At 31.7% G+C, this 18592-nt stretch overlaps 1 protein-coding gene across 1 annotated transcript; it reads right to left on the minus strand.

Moving 5' to 3' along the window:
• Positions 1-2548: 2548 nt before the first annotated feature.
• On the minus strand, positions 2549-7114 carry LOC25487868 (ubiquitin-conjugating enzyme E2 7). The gene is made up of 6 exons (XM_013609924.2): positions 6926-7114; positions 6734-6836; positions 5422-5519; positions 5078-5178; positions 4212-4289; positions 2549-2996 (listed from the first exon to the last, which is right to left on the minus strand). The coding sequence occupies exons 1-6, from the start codon at positions 6966-6968 to the stop codon at positions 2919-2921; spliced, it is 501 nt and encodes a 166-aa protein (XP_013465378.1). The 5' UTR covers positions 6969-7114; the 3' UTR covers positions 2549-2918.
• Positions 7115-18592: the final 11478 nt, after the last annotated feature.

Here is an 18592-nt window from a genome sequence, read left to right on the forward strand (position 1 = left end):
TAGAGTATGCTGTCATAAAGTACACAAGTCTTTGATAATTGTGTGTCCATAAAGAAAATTCATAGGTTAATATCTACAGAAGGAAGAAGAAACAAGGGTTGTTGATAAATATGAAATATGGATGAAAAGGCTGCACATGACAAAACCGTGATTTCTTTGGCATATATTCATTCATTTTCTTGTGAATAGAATTTTTATGATAATAGGTACAATATACTACTTGAAGAACTAAATGCATGATTTTTGGTAAGAAAAAAAAATCTAAATTTTTAAGTTTATGGGGCATTTTGCACATAAGTGCAAAATTTCAGGGGGGTATTTGATCATAACCGTAAACAGTTAACAGAAAAATCTGACGGAGGGGTAAATTGATTAACGTTATGCAATTTCAGGGGGGTAATTGAAGTTTTGTTAATTTATGGGGGATAATTGACGAAACTTACAATTTCAGGGGAGAAATTGACTATTTACTCAAAAAAAATTAATGATTGCCAATCATTTTGATGAGGTTAATTTATTGTTTAAATTACAATGTATTAAAATGTAAGCTATTCTAAAATTATAGAAATATTTTGAAAATAAATTTTATTGACATGCACATAATCTTAAATTTAATTAAAAATAATAATAATTTTACTTATTATAATCATAATATTTTTTAAAAGTATGGGAAAAGGGAAAACTTTATTTAAAGTGACACTAATTATCATTTTACAATTGTGCTTTAAGAGTTTTGAACTTTATAATTTGATGGTCCTTTTGGTTCGCACGATAATAAACATGATAGGATAAATGTATCATATTTTGTCTTAATCCAGAGTTTGCTTACACAACAAGATATGATAAATTAATCCTGAAACTTATCTTATTATGTCTCACTAGTTAGAGCATCTACACTGCTAAAACAAGATTTATGTTCTTCAAGCATTTTGGTGGGTCCATCATTGCCACATGAGGATTTAAGAACAACTTTTTTTTTGTTAAGTAGTCTAGTGGCTATAATTCACCTTTTTCTAGGTGTCTGGCGTTCGAACCCCGGCTCTGCATATAACAATGTTTGTCTCTGCCAACTGAGTTATACTCACGGAGACGCAACCATGTAGTTTTACTCCAATCCAAAAATATAATGCTTGTTCTTAATTTATTTTAAGTGGGTCCCTTACATTAGAATTTTGTTTCTTCTTTTCCTTCCCAACCCCACTTCCCCTCTCTTCAGGGAGAACTGTTCTCCAACATGGCATCCATGTCATTCCACTTCATTGAACCGTTCTTCAGGGTGAAACTTTTATTTATATTTAGCATATTTAATGTTCGACAAAATATTATTTTTTATTTATATTTAGCATATAATAAATTAGTAAATTTTATTTAAACTTTATCCTATAAAAAATATATCTTTATATTACAAAGGTAAACTTTCACCATTGAATTAGAAGTTTAATGTATCATCATTCATAATATGCAGTAGTTATTGCTCAATCTAAGCAACATCCGGAAATTCTTCCCTATTGCCAATTTTAGTCGAACATTTTTCTATACAAAATTGTCCCTAACAACATATATCTTTTTCAAATTTCAAAAAAAAAAAAAACAATCTTTTTCAAATTTAAATTTAAAACCATACAACATGACTATTGAAACCAATGACGAAAACAGATTAGGCTAATGAAAGTGGGAATTATGTCCCACGAAGATTAACGTTTTGTAAATTAAGGTGCCTCCAAAAGTTGAGTACGAGTTGCTAGTTCAGTAGTTTGTAAGGAAGTAGTGTGTTTAACTCTCACGCTAACATTTGTCATTTCAAAAAGTATAGACAACTCTATTTGAAACCTGCAAAAAATATAAATAGGACTTTTACGCAAGCAAAATCACAAGGAATTGAACCATAAATTAATCCTTGTTTAAGCTGAAGAACTGTTCCCCTACAATTTTTTCCACCATATTGTCCGATGTAAACAAAATTAGGGAGTGAGTAACAAAATGTAAACATGGATTTGTGTAAACCTGGTTTTGGAGTATTTTTTTTCCTCCTTCAAAATATGGTATTACAAAAGTAATATGGATGTGTGTGCTCAGATTAACCTCTGCATTTATGTAATTTTATAGCATTTTTCATCTTAGTTTTCAACCGTATTAACATAATTAAGGATGGCAGATATGTATTCATGGACATAAAAATCGCAACATGATTAAGGATGGCATATCTGGGTTGCTGGGTGAGAAAGAAAGGACGCAAATTAAGAAGAGATGGAAGTGGGAAAGTGAGAATCAAAATAAAAAATAATTTGGTGTTTTCTGTGTATGCTAAGAGCCATAGAAATTCAGTATCCATCAACTAAAACTTATTTCTTTCACCTGTGCAAGGTAGGAGACCTATCAAGCTCTCCCACGCTAGACCGAGCCTCCCATTTATTACATTTATACTATTTACAAAAATATTTTACTACAATTTAATCGAACTCGATAAAGATATGCACATTAAGTGATGTCTCCCCAAAGAAATATCAACTTGTTAGGGATATGCTAGCAAAAATGGCAATTATACCAGTAAAGAAGGCAAAATGATAAAATCATAATGCAACATCCATATCATAATATTGTATAAGCAAAAGGCAAAACTTGGCGCCTAATATCAAATTTTAGCAAAGGTTATGCAAATGAACGAACTAAATTTCCAATAAACTACTAGTTCTCCAAAACACTAGCCAAAAACACGTAGAATACATTTTTTTTTTCAAGGTTGTAACAAATGACCGTGTAGAGAAGAAAACAACAACGTGCAACTGAAGAAAGAAGCATATGCTGTCAACTTCCAATAGCAAGTCTACACAGATCAACAGTAACAGGTGAACCAATCCTTACATTTAGTTGTATGTTCTTCACTTCACAATAGCAAGATATGAGGGGCCGGCTGTGAATCACAACATTTCCTGTGACTTCCGCACACACCGGCTAACCTTTTTCTTGAAATCGTCTCTCCTGTCTCTCCACTCCTTCTGCAATATAAACATCACACGGGTCTAAGTAAAAGTTCCAAAACAATATTCCAAACTGTCAAGATTGAAGTGCTATACACTGTATCAATCAGGATATTAGCAACAGCAATGTGTACTTTTAGGACAGAGGAATTTTCATAATAAAAAGTAACAGAATAATATATTTAAATCCTCCCGTACTCAAACAAATGACACATACAATTGTTGAACAAACAGCTATTTTGGGCTCCTAAATTCCTAATACTACACATCCCTTGCCAAGTGTAGGGATCTCAATAGACATGCCTGGCCGAAAGGAATCTTAAAACAGAGGAAAAATCACTCAACAGAAATGCAATTTTAAGAAAGCTACAAAAAACAGGCAAAAGATATTAGGCGCCAAGTTCTGATGTCCGTTGATAATAACTACTAGTAGTGACCTTTGCATACAAGACATTCCACGTATCAGTATGGACATGCCTAGTAGTTACTAGTTTAACACATTTTAAAATGTCTTATACTCTTCTTGAAATGATATATTAGTTATAAGATTATTGTTGTACAAATATATCTAAATATTATTTTTTATAACTAATTATTCAAAGCATTCAAGACGTGGGTTAGGGTGTGGTTTTAATATTTTCTTGTGGGACTAAGTTGGGATTTTCATCCCTGAACTTGTGGCAGGTAGGGGTGTCGAGTGTTTTCTTGAAGGGTGGGAGGGTTGTGTTGAGCAAAGCCCGCCCCTACCTGCCCCATTGCCAGGCCTGCCAACATGCCAAGAGAAAAAACATTCTCATATTTTCTTATGTGCTTCATAACAACAATTACAAAAGTTGTTACGTTTAAAGTCTAAACCTAAAGGGTAATGCCTAAACTACTATATTGATATTATCAATTTTTCAATTGTATTCAATCACTCATAAAACTCAAACTTGGTAAACATAGAAATTATCCCACTTTCTTATCTACTCATTATTAGAGAAGTATTAAACTATACATGCTTGTATAATATATCAGAACTGAACTGTATTAAATACTCAATCTTAAAGAGATATCTACATAAATAATTGGAAAATATGTAGCATTAAAGCAATCCAAGGACATGAGTTTATTTTACTTAGATCAATATCGGTTTGCCTTTACTTCTCTAAGACGCAAATAAGTATAAAAAGAGAAGTGTGGTGAAGATGGCAATGACAAAATCATGTAAATAGGAAAAATGATCAAACTTACCGCAGCTTCAACATTTGCCGGAGATTCATCATTAGGACCAGAAAGCATTGATATGATACTCAACACTATACTCTCGACCTGCAAGAGAGCATACGTGGAATTTATTCATAAGCAAATAGCCAGGTTCTAAAAGATTTACAAGTAGCAAGTATGTCAAAAAACTCATGGTGGACAAGAAGTGGCATACCATATCCCAAGGACATTGAGCAAAGTTATTGTAATTTATTCATGTCAAACAAATTTGAAACGACCAACACTTAAATTAGCTGTAAGGCATTAAATCTTTATGTTAAAGAGGCAAGCCAGGTCTTAAACAACAAGTCTATAGCAGGTAAACGTTACAGGCTCATGCCCGAGAAAGCTTCTACTCTAGAGTCCAGATACTCTAAAATGAGTAATGGTCGGATACTGATACTCCTAGGATACTCTTGGATGCATATCTCATAAGTATCCAATTTCTTTTTAACTTATAAATTTTAAAAAATTTGGTCATCGGATAAGTTGGAGATGCATCACGGATACAACATGACATAAGAAAAGAAAAGCCCCACAACTTTTGTTATGATCACGAATATCTTTCTGTAAATTGTGATCACAAGTGTCACTTTAGTCATACATTAATGAGAACCTATCAACTTATCTTCCTTTACAAGTATTTTGCATCTATCGAAGTTTGTAAATAAATTGTTGCTTAAAATCACACCCTATTAAATACAAGCATGCTGAACGAATACTAGACACTGCTAATCTGCATTTCTATTGCTAAGTTAATTGATTTAGCCAACAATATCAATTGAATAATGAAAAGCAGAAATCACACTACAGAAATAAACGAATTGAATTTATGGTTTTATGTTTTCACGTACTGTATGAACAGGTGTCCAGCGCTCACTTGCAAGCTCATAACCATTTGGGTCATCCCCAGGAGGATGAAGAATAGATATGCAAACCCGCCCATCAGGATATACTGCAAATACAAACAAACAACATGATTCAACTTCCTGTTTTAATCAAAGAAATGTCACAAATGAGAAAAACCAATGATGCACGGACAAGTTACGAGCATCCGATACAAAACGTATCGGGAACGACAATATGTTGTTCCTTAAAAAACTTAGGATGTTACTGCAATACGGGTATCAGATACAAGATGTGTCGAGTATGACACACTCAATATTTAACGTATCCGTGCATCAGAGAGAAAACCAACCATTGGGATGCCATATCTCTGAAGTGAACTTCACTGATGGTGGACTGTTTGGATAGTTCGACGGAAAGCTCATAATGGCATTGAAAAATCCTCCCTCACTACAAGAAATTGAAAGTATTGACAAACAAATAAGCCAAGTAAGGTTAGTCAAACTCAGGTGTTATTAAGATCACAGAAAGTAAACAACAAAAACTATTAAAGCACTAAATGCCAAAACCAATCCAATCAGATGAAGTAAATTAATGATGAGGAGCATATATGGTAAAACAAGAACAAAAGGCAAATCCAAAAGCTAAGGAAAATCCAGTGCAAACAAATAAGCTGAGAGGTTAGTCGAACTCAGGTGTTATCAAGATCACAGAAAGTAAACAAAACAAAAACTATTAAAGCACTAAAGTCCAAAACCAGTCCAAAACCAATCCAATCATAGGAAGTAAATTAATGATGAGGAGCATATATTGTAAAACAAGAACAGAAAGAAAATCCTACAGCTAATTAAAATTCAGTGCAAATAAATGAAACCAACAAAAAAAACCTAGAATAAACATCATAATCAATAAACCAGGAAAGTATAATAATTTGCAACCGAGAAGCTGCACTGAAAATAAAATAAACATAACTGTTTTATTTGACCTTATAAACTGGTATTAGTTTTGTGAGACTATTTGGGAGAACTTATAAAAACAGCTTATGACATTTCGCATAAGCTGTTTTCAGCTTATATTCATAAGTACTCCAGGATAGCTTATCAAAACTTTGCACATAAAATATACAAAAACAATTCGATTTTATATTTTCCTATCGAAGTAACTTATGTAAGCTTAAACATAAGCACTTATCATGATATGTGCTTCTGCTTTGTGCTATAAGCATCGAAATAACTTATGTAAGCTTACACATACGCGCTTACCATGATACGCACTTGTGCTATAAGCTGCAAAAATAAGTTGTTTATCCAAACAGGGCAAATGTCTGTATTCTTTTTATCAATCCTTCAAATATCACTCTCCTTCACTATAACTTCTTTTACTTGATATTCAAATTCAATCCTCATGAAACAATATCATGAAAACAAAAACTCAAAAGCACATTAAAATCACAAAAACCAACCAATTGAGCCAAACTCTGAAAACCCACCAATAAGTATAATTAAAAAAACGATCTTTAGTGAAAATTCCAAAACCCCATCATAGAAAATCCAATAAATCATAATTATATAAGCTAAAAAAGAAAATAACAATTGAAAATCATATAAATTAATAAAAAAATTAAAAAAGGGTATTAATTAAAATAAAATAAAATAAGAGCTTACTAAAGTGTATCTGGTGGCCCAATTATGGTTACACTCCATTCAAAAATGTTGGTTTCGTCGACTAAACCAGCGGAAAAGCCATCGACGGGGTGTTTACAAAGATCTGTGAGAAAAAGTAAGGTTAATAAGAAATAGCGGAAAATTGACGCGAAATTGAAATAAGCGATGAAATGAAAAAAGAGAATAGATTACCTTTGAGCTGTTTTTGAAGGAGGAGGCTTGCTTGGGAGGCCATGAAAGAGAAGAGTTTGGAGAGTTCTTCTTGCTTGTTGTGAGATTGTGAATGAACAAACAAGAAAGAAAGAGAAGTTCTAAAGCCCACACTTCGATTATTTGTATCAATCTATTATTATAAAGAAATTTAATCATAGGATTTAATTCATGTCGATCAGGCTAAGAGTGAATAGAATATATAAATGCAACTTCATAATTAACTATCGCCAAAAACTATATGCGTATTTAGTTTTTTTTTTATTAAGAATATATGTATATATTTAGTTGAACGTTTATATATTACTACTTCAATCTCTATTATAAGATAAAGTTTATTTTTTAGATTCATTTAATAAATATAGACGGGAGGTTTGTATACATCGATGTTTGTTGTTTCACTTATCATTTATAATACCAACTATTAAAAACGGTTGATGTTTGATTTTTATCTTGATTAGTTTTTAAGTCACATGTGTAATTGATTGTGATTTACTATGAAGTATTTTATAAATTATTCCTTTTTTTTTATAAATTGATATAATAAAAAAAAAACCGACACATTAAATGTATTGTTTCGTTTTGGACCAAAGCCTGATCCATAAGTTAACGACCTAATTCGAAAGTCAAAGGTGACGGTGTGCGAGTCTAGACATGAACCACCTACGCCATCAAAGAGTTGTGTTGTCGATAATAAGGTGATCAAAGCCAATCTAAGCTATCCAAATGATCAAACAGTCGATTGACCTTTGCATTGAGAAGGGTGCAAACATTTAACCGTTTATGCCTGCATGGAACGCTCAACAATCTATAAATATAGCAAATCACTGCAAAAACATTTACAAGCTCATTCAAAAAAAAAAAATTAAAGCCCTCTCAAACCTCACACACTTGAGTGTTAGAGTGTCTTTGCAGGTACAACACTCTACTCTTATGAAAATTAGTCATACTCCGACAAAGATCATCCGCATTCTGCTGCGTGGCACCTACTTTGGGTATCAATTTTGATCGGTCGTAGATAATGTGTGTGTAAATATTTTGTTGAGGTATTTTTAAAACTAATATGAAATCTTCAAATTATAGCATTCGACCGTTTCAAAAAGATTAGGCTTAATACATGCTTTGGTCATTTAACTTATTTTTGGATTTCATTTTCGTCCCCTAATTAAAAAACGTCTCAAATTGGTCCCTTATATATTCTACCGTTATCTATTTTGGTCATCGCAGTTAGTTTTTTGATTCTTAATATTTGTAATATGATTATAACCGTTCGATTGCAGATCCATAGTATGTTACAGTGGACCACCTTTATCCAATTTGTTCTTCCTATTCTTCTTCTCCTTCCAAGTTCTTCCTCTGGTTATCAAACTTCAAACCCATTTCAATTTCTTCCTCCTTACAACAACTAACAACACACAATTAATACAAATAAATCACCATAAACACCTAATTTTTCTTCTTTTTCTTCATTTTCTTCCCCCTTCTTCAACATCATTTTCAAGAACAAAAATCCAACACCCCATAAACTGAACACAAACGAAAGCATATACAACCTAATCATAAACCGAAGATAAATCAGACCTGAAATTCGAAATCGAAAACTAAACAGAAGCGGAAAATCGAAGACGAAACTTGTATCAACGTCCATTCTGCTGTTAACCGTGTGGTTGTTCACACTTCAAAAAATTGGACTTCCATTAGATATTAATGTATCTTCTAAAGAGAAACTCTCAACCTGATATTTATGTTTTGGTCTAAGCATATCTAACTGAAAACCCTGTAATTTTCTTTTCTTGCTCCATTCAATAATGTTGATGTCATGCATTTCATCCACATGAAATTTGGAAACAGTTTTCGAAAATTATTAGTTGAAAAGAAGAAAAAAGAAAATCATGACAATAATATGACAAATAATGGAATGAATCTCACACACAGAAAAATGAGGAACTTAAAAAGGGTTGAAATTCATTTTTTTTTTTTTTTAATTCATGATGTGTTGATGATGATGAGAATTTGGAGATTTTATTTTTAATTCATGATAAGGAATTTAAAAAGGGGTTGAATCTGGATTCTTGAAGAATGAATGAATAAGAATGAGAATTAAGATGATGATTTTAGGTGGTTGTTGTTGGTGTTGAGAAACAAACAATGAGTTTTGATGATGAAGAATGAATGAATAAGAACAAAGATGATGATGATTTTGGGTGTGCAAGTTTATTTATTTCTTTCTTTTTGGATTAATGGAAGATTGATGAAGATGATGAAGATGAGAGAAGAAGAGGAAGAAAAATCTGAAAAATATTAGGTGTTAGTGATTCACACTAAAATACAATAGATCCTACATGATCGAACAATCCTCTTTTAAAGAAAAAATCAAAAGGTTAATATTAAAAAATTTACTAAGATCCATGGTGCACCACCTTTTAATATGATTCACTTTAGACATTTGGTGTTAAAAACTAACGGAGAGGACCAAAAGAGATAACGACAAAAAACATAAGGGACCAAATTGAAACGTTTTTTAGTTAAGGGACCATTTTAAAAAAAAGAATTAAATTAAGGGACTAAATAATTTATTAAGCCAAAAGATTAAAAATATTATGTTAAATGAAACAGAAATAACGGAATTTTACTATAGTATACTGTTGATGAATTTTCTTATCATAAGTGTAAATTAAAAATAAAAAATTTGAGAGTGGTATACATAATATTAACAAGAGAGTACAATTAGTTCTTTCAGAAAGAAAAAAAAAAAAGTACAATTAAAAAAATCAATTAAAATTAAAAGTATATCTTTTTAAGATATTTATAAAAAAAATTATGAAACAGAGATAGAATAATATACTAGTGAAATACCGTTGAATAATTGTATAAAGAAAACTTTATTTCATAGGATATATAGTTTATTAAACTCTTAGTTTTCATTTCATATTGCTTGTGATGATTTTGTTTGATTGGATTTTGCTTCTGATTTATGATTAATTATCTTTTTTTTTTTGTTAATGATCCGGTTCTCAGAGGAAAAGTGTTTTTGTTTTTAGAGTTCAGCCGCGAGATACCTTAGAAATCCAGAATTTAAAGTTAAGACAAGAATAATTCAATTAAAAATTGTTGAACCCAAAAATGGAACTCTATTTATCATTTGATTTCAGATACTTGGTTATTATGTACTCGATCAAATATAAATTGTTTAAAGGTGCATTTATGATTTAATTACATCTCTTCATATATTATCTGTAAAAATGCTTTAAGAAATTAATAAAAGATAATGACATGATAGTTATAAATTAATTTGATTTTTAATAAGATACAAAGAGACAGAAGAAGTAAGTACTCTACTCTAGTCCTGTCCTGAGTTTGAGGTGCCATCTGAATATGAGCTGTGTTACTGGCTTACTGGCTTTATGCATCCATCCGTGTCCGGGGGATACGAATGTGAGGTCTGATTCTCTGCAACACTGCTTTTCTTTCTGATGCTCCTTTCTCCATCCACATCATGCCACGTAAGATGTCTTTATGCTTTTCTTGCCACCCCCCAATGGGTGTCATCTGTGGGACCATCCTTGAACCTAGAACAGTTTCTTTTGAGTGACGTACACAGGAAAAATAAGCAGAATGAATTTGCGTTTGGAATACGAAATATTTTTAGTGTGTATCTATTTTAGTCTTTCAGAAAAATTACAAGGTTCAATTCGATTATTGAAAAAAAAGAAACAATTTATCATCTTGAAAAAATAAATCGAGACAACTATAACCATTTTGTTTTGTATGATGATAGTATTATTGTTTCAAAATTGATAATTAAGCTCTTGACAACAATTAAAAATGAATAAGTTGGTCCATCACAATACTAAAATATGGACAGAGTGATTTGTACATAATTGTTCTCATTAAAATGGTGAAATGGAATAGAAGATAGAGGCTAAGGTGCGTTTGTTTCAAATTATATTCGTAGATTCTTATGAATAAAATGAAAGAAATATACAAATTTATGTATGTTACAAGTTTATTAAATTTTATTCCCGGATATAAAATGTTTTTAGAAATAAAAAAAATTTCCCAAAGCAAAGGGTGTGAATAAAGTTCTCATGAAGATGAGAATATATTCATTTATAATTACCTATTATAATCTCTATTCTTATGGTTCCTTGGAATATTATAATGTTAAACAAACATCTTTTTTTTAAATACAAAATAAAATTCTCATCTTTATATTCCAATGAATGTTATTCCTAAAAATAAATTTGATATACTTAAAACAAATATAACATACATTCCATCACATTCCATGATTTATTTTTGTTTTGCTTCCCCTCAAATTTTGGTAGAATGGGATGAACCCTCAATTAAATTATTATTCAATCGCTAAATTACAAATATATCATTTTCTTCCTCATGAAACTTGCCTTCATGCCTCCTGATATATCTCCAATGTTGTCTTTATTTGTATTATTATAACACTTTAATTGAAAATTCTTTTCTTCCCCGTGAAATTGGCTATTAATAACATAAATAATAAATTCCTTTCGAATCTCGGACACTCCACTTTTTTACAATTAAATTGTGTGAGCTCTAACCACTAAACTACTTGACAAAAAAAAAAAAAACTACCCCTCAATAACCAATCACAACGCCACCTTTACAGAAGAAATAGAACTTGATAAAAGATGAAGTGCGAGGGAATAGTTTTTTTTTTCTTCATAACGATGCACTACGGATAGATAAATTTACCACAGCTGGTGATGCAGTACATAGATGTATCGCGAGTGTGAGTTAAAAACTCATATTATATGAAAAGAATTGAGGTTGAACAACATTAGTGAGAAAAATCACAAACTTAGGGTTTTAGGTGATGATGTGGTGTTCATCTTACTTGTGGGATTTCTCTTAACCAATGTGATGATCCAACCTAGTGAAACTCTCCCTCATGACTCAATAGTAGTATAAGAGTTTGATTCGACTTGTTAGAAGAGCAAAAGAGATTCATGGTGATAGACCATCAACAAAGAGAGTCTCACACTTGATTGAGAGCTGTTGTAATATGATATAAATATGAGTTAAAGTTTTACATTGGATGAAAAAGTTAAGAGTGAACAACATATAACTGATAGATTCTATAAATTGAAAGTTTTAGGGTTTGGAGTTAAAATATAGGTCAATTTCATATGCTTGGTTGCTCTTATTCCAATGCGATGATATAACATAGTGAGCCTTTGTTTCTAGTGTTTATTTGACAAGTAATATCTTCAAGGCTACCTTCTCTCATTCTATGCAAGAATTTCAGATTTTGGATGTCTTTTTCGGTTAACATTCATTCTCCAAAGGCTCTCAACATCAAACAGGTTCATTGGCATTCTCCTATAATTTCTTGGACAAAATGCAATATTGACAAGGCAGCTAGAGGTTTTTCTGGTCCTTCTGCTTGCGAGGGTATCATTAGGGATCACCATGCAAATGTTTATGGTTGTTTTCCTGTCAACATTGGTAATAATACTTCCTTTAATGTTGAGTTAATTGGATCTATGACGGGCCATTGAAACTGCTTTCAAAAAAAGTTGATCACTCTCTGGTTGGATACTGACTCTCAATTGACAACATTAGCTTTCAATTTTTTTGATATTGTTCCTTATCACCTTAGAATTTAAAAACAAATGGTTAATTTGCATAGCATCACCACAAATATACAAAAAAAGTTCTCACATTCATCGTGAGGGTAATCTTATATTAGATTAGATTGCTTCCCTGTGTTTCCATGATGATTTGCATTGGTGAGATTTTATGCCTAATTGCTCTACCGCTGCTTTCTTTTTTTTTTTTTTTTTTTTTTAGAAATAGACTTGGTTGTCTTAAGTTTATATTTTGTTTTTTACGCAAACAAATTCAACACATTTCTTTCGGGTCTATCTCAAACATGAAACTTTTATGATGAAAATCATCTTTCAAAAAAAAAAAAAATTATGAAAATCATATTATTTTATGAGATCTAGATACAAATTTGGGTTATATTTATTCTTGAAACATCAAAAAACATTCTCAAAATAAAAAAATAAATTTGGTCTTGAAAATGAGAAGATATTTTGCAATTTGCGTGTTGCTTCTACGATTTACGTTTTACTTCAAAGTTTTGAGTTTTGACTAATGAAATGTTGGGAGTGAAAATGAAAGCACTGACTTTGGGGTGTAAAGATGAAATGCTGCTATGTTGTAAAAAAAAGGTGAAGCGGTTGATGGGCTGAAATCTGGTAAATGTTTGGGTTTTCCTGGCGCTTATTGCTATATATATCCGCTTTAAATCAAGTATTACTATATACACCCTTTCCATAAAAAATTTGGCTCCCCTATGAGCATTGGCCCTAGGCCGCCTCATCCCCTGCCTATGCCTAAGGCTGGCCCTCATTTTCAAAATGAGAGTGTTTTTTTTAGAACTTCTCAAACATTCTGCCGCTAAACTGAGCGTTAAAACAAGCACTACCGTATTTGTTAGCATTTTTATGTCCAAAATTTTGTTTTATATTTTTTTTTTGAAGAGGCTAAAATGAATTATATTACCACATCAAAAGATCCTCCCTAGCACAAGGTATGTGTGACGCCCTAATTGTTATTTAATTATTTTTAATTGATTTAAAGTCTTTTATATGATTTTAAATGATTTATGTTGATTTTGTGGTGTGGTGTATTTTATTAATGACTATTTTCATTATTTAATAGAATAATGGGAGAAATAGAATTGTTTTGGAGTTTGGGGATTTAAATTAGAATTAATAGAATTAAGAGGAGTTAAGAATATTTGGGAGGTTACAATAGATTGGAAAAATAGAAACTGAGAGTAAGAACCAGTTTCACGTACAAACAGAGGTTTTGGGAGAAAACAAGAGAAAGCTAGGAGAAGAGCCAAAGGGGGAGAATCTGATTGTGTAAGAGTTTGTTCATCAAAACTAAGGTAAGGGTGAGGCTAACATTCAGTAATCATAGTGTATAAATTCTGAATTTGTGATTTAACAGGTTGTTGTTCTTAGGTTGGATAATTGTGATTAGGTTTTGATTATTGATTTTTGAATTGAAAAGTGTAGAAACCATCGAAATTGTGTTAAGAATTGATGTTCAGGTTGTAGAATAATCATAGGTTAAGTTTCCTATCAAAATTGGGATTTGGGTAGATGAAATTTGGATTTTTTGGGTGAAAAATGTGCAGAAGTCGTAGTAGCAAGGGAAAAACTCGCTAGGATTTCGCTATTAGCGAAACTCCCTGTAACTATTTCGCTATTAGCTCACTTTTCGCTATCAGCGAAATTAATTGCTCAGTGACAGCATACCTTGTTTTATGTTTTTGCGTCATTTTCACATGTTTCTGTTTTGAATTGGCCTTTGGTGTAAACATGAAAGTTGTAGATAATTTTGTTAGCTTTCCAATGGCTTTGGTTTGACTTGAAAGTGATATTTGGTTTTTGAGATATGATGAAAATACTCCAAGGAGGTCTTAGTGAAATTTTATGAAAATTCAGCAAAACCGTTTCTAAGTTAATCCAAAACTTATGAGATAATTCCAACCCTTAAAACTAGAAGTACTATGAGTTCAATTAAGGTGTTTAAGAGTATTTAACCCATGTTGTGAGTTGATCCTTGGGTTAGGAATGAAGGTTTATTAAAATACTGTTGATGTTCAGTGAGTCTGATACGTAACGGGATGGGGAATTGTTGCTATGTTTATCATTCATTTATGTATCAATTTTGGAACATGTTGTTGAAGCTTTTATCGTCGTTGAAATAATTCCGCTGCAAAGTTTTAATTATTACGTTGTTGAAATTTGAAGGATAAATAGTTATTTATTCAGTTTATGATTTTAAGAAAAGAATGTGACATTCCGTTCATGTGAATACTCTGATTATTTTTATGAAATTAATATGTTGGGAAAACGGGGTGTTACAGTATGCCAGAGAAAGACACGAGAATCACAAAAATATTTATTTACAATGTAATAAAACGCAATAACTTCAGAAAGCAGATAACCGTTAACCTATACCCAACATGGTGAAGGGACTAAGCCCAGGGCCGTTCCTAGAGTTTTACGGGCCTTAGGCATAATATGAGAAAAGGGCCCCTTATATAATACGTCATAAATCTTTTTAGCGCATTGTTGTGATTTTATTAGCTCTATATTTATTTATTTTTCACTTTTTACTACCACATAATGTTTTTTTAGGCAACATCTGAAAATAAATCAAAAACTTTATAGACACCAAAACAAATTAAAATACCGTAGAAGAGAACAATAGCACCTGCGAAATGATCATTAATACATCTCACATCAGTTTCATGATCATGAATGTGTCTCGTATGATCTTGTAATATTAAATTCAATTTTACAATCCTTTCAATCAATTCAATAAAATTTGACATTGCGATATTGATATAATTTATTTTTTTGGAATCTTAGAAAGACAAGATTAAGATCAATTTCGTAGGCTCATTTTTGAACTAAAATATAATTTGTTTTGTTATGAAAATTATCCCAATTTTTTGGATAATAAATATCAACAATATTTGTAATATTAGTGAGGCACATTATTACGAACAAAGGGCCCTAAAAATATCGCAAATTTCTTCGATAATAAATTTTTTGGCACATTATAAAGAAAAATCAAATTTTTTATAGGGAGGGTTATAAAAATCTCTGTTTATATGAGGGTATATATAGCAAATCTTGCCAAAAGGGCCTAAAACATTAACAAACTTAAGCCCAGAGAAGTAGGTGTGATATGAAATGGTTCAGACTTGTATATACACACACAGTGAGTAATAGAAAGAAATTTGCAAGGTAAATACTTTTGTATGAAATATATTTAAATTATATTAATACATATATATTTATCATATAAAATTTTAAAAGGTTCGGTTGTGAATTCGTTAAAAATTACACCAATAAAATACTTTATATGTGAAGCAAATTAATCAAGCAACTAAAACAACGTGGGTGACGGTTATAAACACAGGTAAAAGATAGAACAACAAAGGAGAAAGAGAGTGAGAACACACAAAAATTTGTTTACCTAGTTTGGTTCATTACGGACCTACTCTAGAGGAGAACAGCTCTCTGTTCCACTATAATGATGAGTAACTTTACAAAAGATTCCAAAAGGTTACATGAATCAGTCTTCAAACATAATTCTACCCAAAGTCCCGAATCTCTTCCTGTGACCAAGAGACTTAATCCTAATAATTTTTCTCCAAGGTAAAACAATGGCGATTCAATCCCAACTTTAGTGTTTGTTGCCAAGTAAAAACTCTACAAACTCTATCTTTGTTGTTGGCTTCTAAACCCTTGTTTTTCTACTCTCCACAACTTTCATCTGATACAAGATATTTATTTATAGAGAAATATAACTCGTAAATTTGGAATGGATATCACGCTGATGATACATTTTTTTTCCCTCCTTTAGCGCAAAATATATTTGCATCATATTTCTTTAAAAATATATTTGAATCAATTCTTCCTTCACACGGTACAAAATTATATTTACTGTCCATAAATATATTTTCAGCAACAATCTTATGGAAGCACAAAATATATTTGAAACAAATCTTTTATATTTTTTAGCAACAATCTTCTTCATCCATCAAATTCTGAGTCAATTTCATATTTCTCCACCCTGACTCTAAATTAATAATGATGTCAATTTAACCATCAATCACTTTGATTCTCTCTCCATTTTATTTTCCCTTGCTTCCAACTACACCAAGTAGCTCCACAAGCTTCCACCCTTTGCCTCCTCGACCCTCAGAATGCCTTTCGCCCTCTTAAAGATCCTTGCATCCAACTACACTAAGAACTTAGGTAGTTCCACAAGAATACACCAAACCCTCTTTAATCACGGAATGTCTCCCGCTTTCGTGAAGATCTCATTGCTTCCAATCACCCTTGGTCTTTTAGATACATGCCATACATTATTCAAACCCCGGAATTTCTTTTGTCCTCTTGAAGAATTCCCTTGCTCACAACTAGAGCCTAGCACCCAAGATCTCCATAGTTGTACCATTCCCGATGTCATCAATTCCACCTCAAGCTATGCTATCTCTACCTCAACTAGCAATGTGTACATCCAGTATGAACTGACCCTGAGTATTCTTCCCACCGCATCTCCAAGCTGATTTTGAGTGTTTAACGTCTCTCCAGATGAACACCGCTCTATAAGGCATCAGTCACAAGGTGAAAGGCATCACCTTCTTCGTCTCCCCAACGAGACACCACCAAAGCACCCGCATACTCATAATCCTAAATCATTATCTTCGGTAAATTTCTCAACATCCTACTCCAAACCCATGGTACTTTATTGATTTGATCCTTGTGCCCTACGGTAGGCGCCAATTGTTGTGAATTCGTTAAAAGTCACACCAATAAAATACTTGACGTGTAGAACAAATTAATCAAGCAACTAAAACAACCTAGGAGACAGTTATGAACACAAGCAAAAAATAGACCAACAAAGGAGAAAGAGAGAAAGTAGCTCTCCGTTCCACTATAACGATGAGTAACTTTAGAAAAGATTCCAAAAGGTTACAAGAATCAGTCTTCAAACATAATTCTATCCAAAATATTCAATCTTAACCCTAATGTTTGTTGCCAATAGAAAACTTTACAAACCCTAGTTTTGTTGTTGGCTTCTAAACCCTTGTTTTTCTACTCTCTACAACTTTCATCTAATGCAAGATCTGTATTTATAGAGAAATATAACTCATAAATTTGGAATGGATATCACGCTGAAGATACGTTTTTTTTTCCTCCTTCGACGCAAAATATATTTGCATCAAATATTCCTTTAAAAATATATTTGCATCAAATCTTCCTTCATATGTACAAAAATATATTTACTATCCATAAATATATTGTCAGCAACAATCTTCTGGAAGCACAAAATATATTTGACAAATCTTTTATATTTTTAAATCTTCTTCATCCATCAAATTTTGAGTCAATTTCAACAGGTCCAAATATCGATTTCGTTATGACCTCATAATTATCCAAATTTATGGTTTCAAATTTTTTTTTTTAGTCACGAAGCCTAGTGGCTCGAATTCACCTTTTTCAAGGTGAATAAGTGGGGTATCCGGAGTTTGAACCTCAGCCCCTGCATATACTAATACATGCCTCTGCCAACTGAGCTATGCTCATGGGGACTATGAGTTCAAAATTTATTATACAAAAATGATATTTGGACAAGATAAAAAAAAGTCAAATCAAGCGTTCAATAAAAAACAGAAAATCTGTAGAAAAAAAATTAGAAATGTTGTATCACGTCAATGGCAGTGGACTGATGATTGTTTTCGTTTGAGGGGCACGATTTTTTTTTTTTTACTCTCGTGTTAAGTTTATTACAAAGGTAAGCAAATGAGGTTGCTCACGTGTTACCACGAGCAATTACATCTTTATCTAGCTTTTGTATGTTTCATGATGCACCTACATATATTATCGAATTAATTGCTAATGAAATGATATAAACATATAGCAAACGAGGTTACTCACATGTTAGCATGACCAGTTACATCTTTATCTAGCTAGCTTTTGTATCTTTCATGATGTACCAACATATATTATCGAATTGATTGCTAATGAAATATTTTTAAACATATTTTTTATCGATATAAAAAAAAAG

The sequence above is a fragment of the Medicago truncatula genome, chromosome 2 (genome assembly GCF_003473485.1).
Source record: "Medicago truncatula cultivar Jemalong A17 chromosome 2, MtrunA17r5.0-ANR, whole genome shotgun sequence".
Lineage (NCBI taxonomy): Eukaryota > Viridiplantae > Streptophyta > Magnoliopsida > Fabales > Fabaceae > Medicago > Medicago truncatula.